The sequence below is a fragment of the Euprymna scolopes genome, chromosome 17 (assembly GCF_053919585.1).
Source record: "Euprymna scolopes isolate OS-2025 chromosome 17, ASM5391958v1, whole genome shotgun sequence".
Classification (NCBI taxonomy): Eukaryota; Metazoa; Mollusca; class Cephalopoda; order Sepiida; family Sepiolidae; genus Euprymna; species Euprymna scolopes.
In genome coordinates, this window is record NC_136498.1 from 3,451,631 (window position 1) to 3,462,037 (window position 10,407).

The 10,407-nt window shown below is 31.9% G+C and overlaps 1 protein-coding gene across 1 annotated transcript in view; it reads right to left on the reverse strand.

The window, feature by feature from the left end:
- The window catches only part of LOC145296653 (rho-associated protein kinase 2-like), a 407,811-nt gene that overhangs the window by 77,195 nt on the left and 320,209 nt on the right, over positions 1–10,407 (reverse strand). Inside the window, exons 12-13 of the mRNA XM_080142590.1 lie at positions 9,747–9,777; positions 5,205–5,290 (exon numbers count right to left, since the gene is read on the reverse strand). Of these exons, the coding sequence (XP_079998716.1) occupies positions 5,205–5,290; positions 9,747–9,777 (117 nt within the window). The remainder of the gene's footprint in view (positions 1–5,204; positions 5,291–9,746; positions 9,778–10,407) is intronic.

The window sequence follows — 10,407 nt, forward strand, 5'->3', positions numbered from 1 at the left end:
TAGGAGCGAAATAATTGTGCAGAGAGAAATAAAATATCGAAACTGTTTGTTTGTTGGTTGGTTGGTTGTTTTACGGCATATCAGCCCTTTTCGGGTTATTTAATGCCGAATCCAAAGATTTTAAAGAAAAATTTTTTAATAGAATATATTTGTTGCTTTCAAATCAGTTTCTATTTAACCCATAGTTGGGACTCCAACAAGTACTACCACTCCAGGTCAGAGTGGACCTGGGAGCAATGGTAATTAAAGAGCGGCTCCACAATCCCCAAAGCCCGCAAGCTGGGGCCTCACCACTGGATATAGTTTGTGGGTGGGAGAACTAACATGATGTCTGTGATATAGGAGGAATAATGACAGTAGGTGTATCGCATATCTATACATGGTGGGTTTAATATATAATAAAAATCAATAATATATAATAAAATTTCTATACAATAATCTATATTTTTCTATTGTCATTTTCTCATTTTATTGATATTCTATATAAGCTCCAAATCAATTTGTTGAGCTTTGCATTATCCTGATAAGTCTCCTTTTAAAGAATCGATCTTATTCTTATGCTTTTAACCCCGCATACCACTGAATATAGTGATCTCAATCCGAGTGACAAGCCCATCTCCTAAAAGGTGTTTCTCTTGACCCTGTTGTGCCATTAATTTTAAATCCGAGTGACACGTACGAACACCCTAAAGTCTCCTTTAACCCTTCCATTAACTCTAAATCCAAATGGCACCCACTTCAAAATAAAAACCCTTCCATAATTCTACCACTAACCCTAACTCCGAGTGCCCCCCCCATAGTACAAAAAGTTTTCTTAAAACCACACAATTATCTAAAAAAAAAAAAAAAATGCACACTACTCGTCTCTCATCGAAAAATAAATCAATTTCTCTATAACTGTAGAACGTAAATGGTGGATTATTTCACATCAAATTTATATGTGGAACTAATCTCCCTAGAATAATTTTTTCATTTTTTTTTTTCTTCTTTCTGCCAAATTTTTAGGGTGTTCACATGCAATTGCCCCTAGTTCTACAGCTAACCTAAAGTCCAAATGGCAAACCTCGTTCTACTCCTACAAATACTTTAAAAATACATAATTGAAAAGAAAAGAAAAAAAAATCTCAAAGGATTTATTTCCCATAGAAAAAAATGGTTAATAGCCTTAAAATCTAGGATTATTTTACATCAATATTTTTTTTTTCTGCCAAGTTTTTCAGCATATTCATATATTGCCGAAGGGAGAATCACATATTTTGGGAAGGCAGGTGGGGGCGATTTAGCAGCTGTTAATCTACAATATCATTAAAGAAATCTTGTAATATATATTCATTTCTAACAGTCCTAGTATTAGATTTTAGTTTTGTTGTACATAAAATGCATTACAATTCAACACAGTTCTGAATTTTGGAAATGAGGGCCAATTGTTCGTTGATCGAAGGCCAAACCGACTGAAATGTTGTACACTGAAGATGAGAACAAGAGCTTGATCAATACAAGTAATATAAAGTTCTTTAACTTCATTAGTTAATGGAATTTTTATGGTATTGCAACATATGTGCATTTACTGCAGATCATTTAGAAACCATTCATTTCTGGAGATTTTCAGTGCAATATTCAAATTTCATTGCTGCATCAAGTGTTTTAACAAAGATATCACATTTTTATTTAAAAAAAGTGTAAAATATGTGACAAAAAACGCAATTGGTCTCACAAGAGGGAAAATATCCAAATGTGTGAGGCACAAAAATAGTCATAACTTCCTTATTTTTAGTCACGTTTTAAAAATTTTTAAAGATTTTTTTCTTAGATCATCAAACTCTATGTATATCATTATATTTTAAGCAGTTTCAATTTTTTTTATGTATGTTTAGATATTTAAAAAGAATTTGAACCAGAAAAATATTGGATCATACCATCACCAATATATATATACATATATATATATATATATATATATATATATTGGATCATACCATCACCTATATATATATATATATATATATATATATATATATATATATTGGATTATACCATCACCTATATATATATATATATATATATATATATATTGGATTATACCATCACCTATATATATATATATATATATATATATATATATATTGGATCATACCATCACCAATATATATATATATATATATATATATATATATATATATATATATATATTGGATCATACCATCACCAATATATATATATATATATGTCCTACACCGAAACTATATCTTAGATTTTGTCCATTTATCCAAATCAATTCTACATCATAAAGTGTTCAATCCATTTGTCAAAAATATGAATTGTAGTAAAAGTGAAATCAGAAATATTTTAAAGTTTTTGAAGCAAAAATGAAGCTCAATATTTTAAATATCCAATAGAGCTCTTAATAACTAATTAAATTTAAAGTTACATCATTTTATGATTTAATGATTATTTCAGAATAAAATATTTTAACATCTTTCTAGAATAGTTGAAGAAAAAACAGGTAATCCAGGTTGTTATATTCAACTTGTGTGTGTGAGTGTGTGTGTGTATATATTTCATAAAATCAAGAAAACAAAAGATCAGATTGATAGCAACAAGTTATGTATTTTCATTATACGTTACTATCGTTTCGTGACAGTTCGGACAATTTCAAAATATTATATTGGAAAAAAAAAAAAAAAAACCAAAAACTTTCCTCCTGAAAATAGATTAAGCAAAATAATTAATTAAGAACTCAGTGAAACTTTGGTTCTCCACCTCTGCCAACATTATAATAAGAACCAATAACAGGAAAATAAACAAAATAAGGAATAATAAGTTAGTATCAGGAGAATGGAATTTAGAAACTGTAATTGTACCTATTTACAATGTCTCCCCACGGGACAGAGTTAGACACCAGGGTCGGTTTTTAACATGGAAAAAAGGTACAAAAATAAAAATTGTCTCAGTCGTGAAGGATTTCTCCTCCACTGAAAGAGAACGAGAAATGGAAGTGCCGCATCTGAAGAACAGATACTACACTTTGATCTTGGCCAAAAGGCAATTGTAGAACACCTAGCAATTGTCCATTGAAGGGCAAATGCTTAATCTCAGAAATAATGTATAAATGTGAGATTAAGACTGATAATAGTAAAAAAAAATCTATCTTTGAGCGATGGAGTACTTTTTTAAGCAAGGATTCAGAAACCATATTGCATCATTCCAAAATGTATCGGAGAGTGAAACTAATGGGGATAATGATATAAGGGGGGCGGGGACACAACTGCATTAGGTGATTGGGTTATGGAACTACGTGAAAACAAAAAAAAGGTTGAATTAAAATGGCCAATAGTAGATAAAGGTTGAAAATATAAACCCGTTAAATCAAAAAGATGCAATCTGTGAGTATTGGAAGCATACTGTATAGTGAATTCTAAAGAAATATTAAAATGTTGGAATAAATTTCTGCTATCACATCTAAAACCCAGCTGAAATAAATTTAGGGAAAAAAACCCACAAAATATATTAAAGGTAAAATGTAGACATGGAGCAAAAATTTGCATACACAATACATTAAAAAAAAAATCACTGTTTTTAAGGAAAAGGCCAAGGTTAAAATGGAATAAAATAGATGTGATAAATGGATGAAATTTAGAAAACAAATCTGAAGCTTAGAGATTAACACTAGAAATAAAGGTGGGGGACTAATAAATATTGGTCTAAATCATTAAAACTTGAAAACTCCTAAGTAAATATTTTTGTTTGGAATTTAAAACCAGGGTGACCTCCACTTTCATTGGAGGAAAACAGTGAAGTTGAATAAAATATTTAGAAATAGAATACTTATAAATATGACGTTTATAGTTGGAAAAAAATTTAAGAACATAAATCCTGAATTGAAATTAATGACATAAGGAGTATAGAAATGAAAGCCAACAGCAATCGCAGAAATTAGGCCTTAGAGCACACTCAGGTTAAAAATTTTGAAAATAAAATTTGTCAAATTCAACAGAGATTTACATAACAAACTTAGAGTTTGAACATATTAGCCTAAAACTAAACGGGGATGATTAATAACAAAATCATAACACCATAATATAAATTAACACAAAGAAAATGGCAAAAGGGTTAAAATCTAACAAATAGTTACCTCCCTTACAACATCGAAATTAACAACCGTAAATTAAAACAGGTTGCAAAAAAAAAAAAAAAAAAAAAAAAAAAAAAAAAAAAAAAGAAAAAAATTATAAATCTAAAATTTAAAACACACTTCGCTAGCATTGAATGAAAAATTACACTAACTCAATTTATTTTATTTCTAAAATGAACCCATTTCATGAAATTACACAAACAAGTATATAGACAAACAAGTATATAGATATAATTGAAAATCGCCAATATAAACATTGGATACGAAATGAACATAGAATCAGTACAATACAGTCGGAACACAGAATATCAGATCCAGAGTTGGGAAGGTTAGTAAAGTATTTAAAAAAATTAATAAAAAATTCTTTTAAATAAGAGAAAAATAATAACCTAAATTAAGAGAACACAAGAAATTGGTTGCAAGGATAAATGGATAATCGATTGAAATATTTAAAAATAGGGTCACGAAAATAGGTAGATATATAAAAAATTTAAAACAGAAAAAAAAAACTTTGAAGGAAGAAATGTAGGCAAATTTTTATTACAGTACCTGGTTTTCCTTAAAAGGAAAATGGATTCCATATTGTTCATAGTGTTTCCTCAAAATCTGAAGAGAGGCCGTTTTTCTGAATATTTTCAAACAATATAAGGTTTGAAATTGTCCGAACGGTCACCAAACGATTGTAACGTATAATGAAAATACAACTTGTTGCTATCAATCCAATCTTTGTTGTCTTGATTTTGTGAAAACAATATATGAGTGCTCGATTACAAAAAATGACAATTTTGAAGCTTACAAATTAAGTCACCTTATATTGACTTGAACTTTAGTGGTATATGAACAATTACCGAATTCTCAATTATCTGAACATAAAATTCGGAATATAATAAATATATATGCGTGTGCGTGCGTGCGTGCACATAGGATTTATCTTAACAAGATTTTGTCAGTTTATTCAAATCAATTACATACAACACATTATAAAGTGTTCAATCTATTTTTACTAAATTCATATTTTTAACAAAGTGAAATAAAAAATATTTCCAAACTGAAAATCTTAAGACAAGCTTACGTATATTTCTGTTCCAGTTCTTCTCTAAGCAGACGATCAGCTCGTTGCTGTTCTTCAATCTTTGATCGAGAAGCAGGTTCTGCGCTCTAATAAAAAAAGAGAAAAAGAAAAAAAAAATGTAACCATTGAGATATTTCAGTAATACATGTCGTACCATTATTTACCAGTTTATATTACTGATTTACCAGTTAATGTTGAGTTTTTTAAATCTTTCTCCTCTGTACATCAGTTCAAATGAAAACTTTGTTTTTTATATATAAATAGAATTTATTTACATATAGAACGTAACAGTTGCTTCTGTTGCCTGCAGATAACTTTATGGTTCTTGCCTCACCGCAATGCTTAAATACCACTCTGTGCTGTGGCTAAGCAGATGAAACCTGCAACAATATATATTCACATTGCATAATCAAACTCGTGATCTCCTTTTGTATTGTGTTCTGTAGTCCTGAACGTGCTTCCTCAGAATTGTGTGAATGAACATCGTATCACTGCCACATTTTTGGAGTTAAAAATAAGTGCATTAGAATAAAAAAATAAAAATAAAAAATAAAATGTGTTTCATGTGCGAGTCAAACCCTAAAACGATGACATTAAATATATCCACAAATATATATACGTAACTAAACAAAAATATTTTGTCTAACACTTTATAAGTTTGCTGTAGGAACACAAAATTAAAAATCTCTAAACAGATCTAAAATAGATTATCAAAAATAAAGATAAATTGAAAAACAATGTCATATGTATAATAATTTGATTTTAAAAAACAATCTTGATTTATTTGTATATGTTTATTCTTATTATTGGTAGCAAAAAGATTTAAAGTATTAGAAACATGTCGATCTGTCAACTACTACTTCACATAAACTGAAACAAACTGTATTTGTTCCAGTTTACGTTTCCTGTGAAGTAGTAGTCGACAGATCAACATGTTTATAATGCTTTAAATCTTCCTAAAAGAGGACACTACGAACGCTGCTGCAAAGAAGGTGGGCTCTTATCATACCTGAGACTATCCTGTACCTCTACAAGGCCACCATTCACCCATGCATGGAGGATTGTTGCCACATCTGGGATGGTGCATCTAACACTAGTCTCTCCCTCTTGGGTACGGTTCCAAAAAGGGTCTCAACTTAATAGGTCTAAATTTGTCAACTTGGCTCCAACACCTGTCTCATCGTCACAATGTTGCATCCCTGTGTCTGTTTTACGAGTATTTTAATAGAATATGCTCTGATGAACTCGTTGCACTTGTGCCCCCTCGACGTACAACGACGGTAACGAGGAGGAAATAAATGTTAAGTGAGAAGAAGTTCTTTTCTATTCTTTCTTTACTTTGCAACTGAGGTTACATGTTGGTTGTTGAGTAACATTACAATTGTTGTGCTGTTTACATTAAGCTTGAAAACGACAATGTTGTAGTCAGCCAGGAAGCAATCTCATAGGAGTATTTTCCACTGCCTGGCAGTTCTAAGAAACAAACTTAGTTCATGGAAGTTCTGTTTAGTTTTAAGTACACAGACAGAGACAGGGGAATTATTGATAATAGTGAAACTAGAAAACTTTATTGTGAATGTTTAATGAGGAGGAGGGGGGAACCATAGAATGAAGTTCAGTTGAGCACCTGCCATGAAAAATAAACACAGTAGAAAAAGACTAACAGCCTCTCTTTTTGATTTCATTTGAATGTTATCGTTACAATATGCTTAAGAGGTGTGTTGATGTAGGAATAATTAAAAAGAAAAGTTGATCGATACAACAGATTAGTGATAATCACTGATGTCACTTAAAAACACCAAACCAAAGTGCTGTTACTTAAGATGAGGAGAGATTACCAATGGGCTGATAAGAAATTACTTAATTATAACCTGCTTAGCAACAAAATCACACCCCTTCACTGTTGAGGTCCCTAAATGCCAGAAAGCTTTCTACTCTAATAGCTTCTTCCCTAGAACAACTGAACTTTGGAATTCCCTTCCTGCTACCTGCTTCCCTGATTGTGATGATATGCAGAAGTTCAAATGTAACATAAACCAACATTTTGTTAATCTCTCTTAGGCCTGGTCCCAATTAGAAGCCGCTTACGTCCAAGTTGCGATATGCCTTGTTGGAGTGAAGGTAAGAAAAAAAAAAAAAAAAAAAAAACAGGAATAGAAGCACTCATCTTTATATGCGGAAATTCTATCGCAATCCCCACTTTCCCTAACCACTTCAACTTGTGCGGCTGCTATTGCACATAGGCAGCAAACATTCCACTGATTCAACCATCATAAGTCAAATAGAAATAGACACAAATTTATAGCATTAAGAAACCATTGTAACGTTATAATAGCCATGGGTAAGAGTAGGTATACTGAGACGAGCAGAAATTAGGAATCTGCAGCCTTATGGAATAAGCTGATCTGCCTGTTATTCGATGAACTTACCAAGAAATATAAATATAGTTACATCTAACATGTTTTTGGCAGTTATGATTCATGGCAGTTATGGCTCCAGAATCATGATGTGTACTTCTGTAATAATTTTGCTAACTTTTTGTTAACTATATCAATGTGTTTGTCCTGAGTACTATTACCGGTCCGCAAAGCTACAACACGGTCGTATGATAATATATTCTACAGATGAAAAATTCTTGGCAAGAAACTCTGTTCAATGAAATTCAGTTTAGTTTTAGATACACATAGGAAGAAAAGTTTTTGTAGTGTTTGTAACAAGACGAGTTCTTGCTGTAAATGTTTTATAGGAAGGAATCAGAGACTGGAGATGTCACCACCTTTTATGAAAATAACAATTGAGTAAAGACATTCCTGTTGCAAAGAGGAGGGATTGTAGAAAAGAGATCATCTCCCACTAGATTGCAAAGTTTATTTTGTGCTCTGTCAAGGTAGAAAAAAGGGATCTGAGCAACACCTCTCCTGATATGACAGCAATACTCCATCTTAGAGTGTGCCTCACTCTAATTAGATTAATGGCTTCCATTAACTGTCGGGTGTTTTCTCAATAAAGGCCTTACATTTGTTTATGACCCGGTTTGTTATTCTCAAAATATCTGCTCCACAACTCTGGATTTAATAGGACTCTTTTGTGTTTCTATTATCCATTTGTAACAACTGCAGGCAGTTTTCAAAGCGATTTTGTTTTCAGGGCATCTACTTCATTAAAAGAAATTGAAATTGAAGTTTCTCTGAGAAATGCCAGTAAAACACTATCATGGCTATTTAGTTTCTATTAGATTTTTTTCTTTTTTTTTTTAGAAAGTACAAAACTCAAAAACAGTGATTAAGCAATCATATATCAGAGATGACAATGGAGACCTTTCTGAAAACGGAATGTACAGGAATTTTAAGAGGAGAAAGAAAACTTTTATTAAAAAAAAATGGTTAGATCATGGGGTGAGGGAAGTGAGTTAAGAGGAAGAGAGTAAGATGGGGAAAGACTAATTGTGGAAATGCATGTTATAGGAAATGCATGTTTCTATTCAGGTTACAAATGAAATGCATTTTGGCAACACGTAGCAATTCAATCTTTTTTTCTTTTTTTTTTTTTTTTTACAAGAGAGTCATCACTTATACAGGCCCAAAAAGCCACTCTAGGATAAGAATTTTGTTATAGAAAATTTGTAAAAATAAAATAATTACAATAAAGATAAGTATTACAGGGTAAAATGATAAAATTGTTGTCCTAGAAAAGACAAGACTCCATTTCCGTTTGATGAAAACCAATTTCTTTTTTTGTTGCAGACCATCTACTAGTGGGCAGTTGTGTATGAATTCCAAGAGCAATAGGAGCCTTCTATCATGTCTGAAAGTGACACAATGTTTAACGAGTGAGATCGGAGATGCGCCGCTGTACAACTCATGCTCTCTACCAATCAAAGTTATGACAATAGGACCATTGCCACCACCCTGAAAATGCAAATCCGGACAGTTGAACACTTGACAAAGTTTCCGGCCACGATTATGGTCTTCGGTATATTCCGAGTGAGGGCCACATCATGTCTCACATCGTCGAAGTCGGCTTGAAAGTAAACACCAAAGTGTACCTGGATGTGCTGAAAATGTGATCCCCTACTGCAATCAGGTGGCCATGGGCAGTTCCTGGGTGTGGCAACAGGACTCTGCGCTAGTCCACAAATCCAAAGAGACTCAGGCTTAGCTTCAGAAGGAGTACTACGACTTTGTACCTTTCTCTCACTACCTCCCTCCTCCCAACCTGAATCTACTGGACTACTTCGTTTGGTCATACATCAAGAACATCACCAACACGACCTCCCACAACACCAAAGCCAGCCTAATCACCGCCATCTGTCGAGTATTCGCAGAGCTTCCACCGGCGCTTGTGGAAAAGGCATGCTCCCAGTTCTGGACTCATATCAAGGCGGTGATAGAATAGATGTCAGCTCTATTACTTAGTCAAGCTATCTGGATTGATATTTTCAATAAAAGTTTTAAAATAAAGCGATAGTTTTCTTTTCGGCGATAATTTTATCATTCCACCCTGTATAAGTAGTATACCATAATTTGAACGTTGAGTACTTACACTACTTGATGTGGACGATAAAGAATCATAACTGAAAGATAAAAAACACAAATTTAAATAAAAATTGAATTAAAAAAAAAGAATTTAGGTAATTTTATAAACATAAAAGTTTCCTCAATTCTATTGACCGGTATATCTTTATAAATGAAAATTGCAATAAAAAGTATTCTATTCTTGTTCATAATTCCATCTAAATCAAACAAAAATAAAAAAAAATCTGTACAAAGTATGTGATAAAATGAACACATCATATTCCAGAAATCATAAATTGATCATGTAGTTTTATTTTTATATAGAAGTGATCATTTTTAAGTGATCAATGAAAATTCATAGGCATCACAACATAATTTTGCAAACTTGAGTTATCTCCCTTTGTTTCTGTAGATTAAGATGTCCATGCAAAAGAGTCTTTTCTAACTTATAAAATTTGATTTTATATATATATATATACATACTAGCAAAAGTACCTGTCGTTGACTGGGTTCAAAAACAGCCTACAGAAAATGGACTCTGATTTATTAAAGTATGATAGGTTATGAAAAGGAAGGGTTGTAAAGAGATAGCTTCGAATTTGGGGGTATCAAAACCAAAGCAAAATATTATGAAAGTAAAAATAAAATAGATAAACTATTTATTATACCATACCTGTTCACACTGAAAC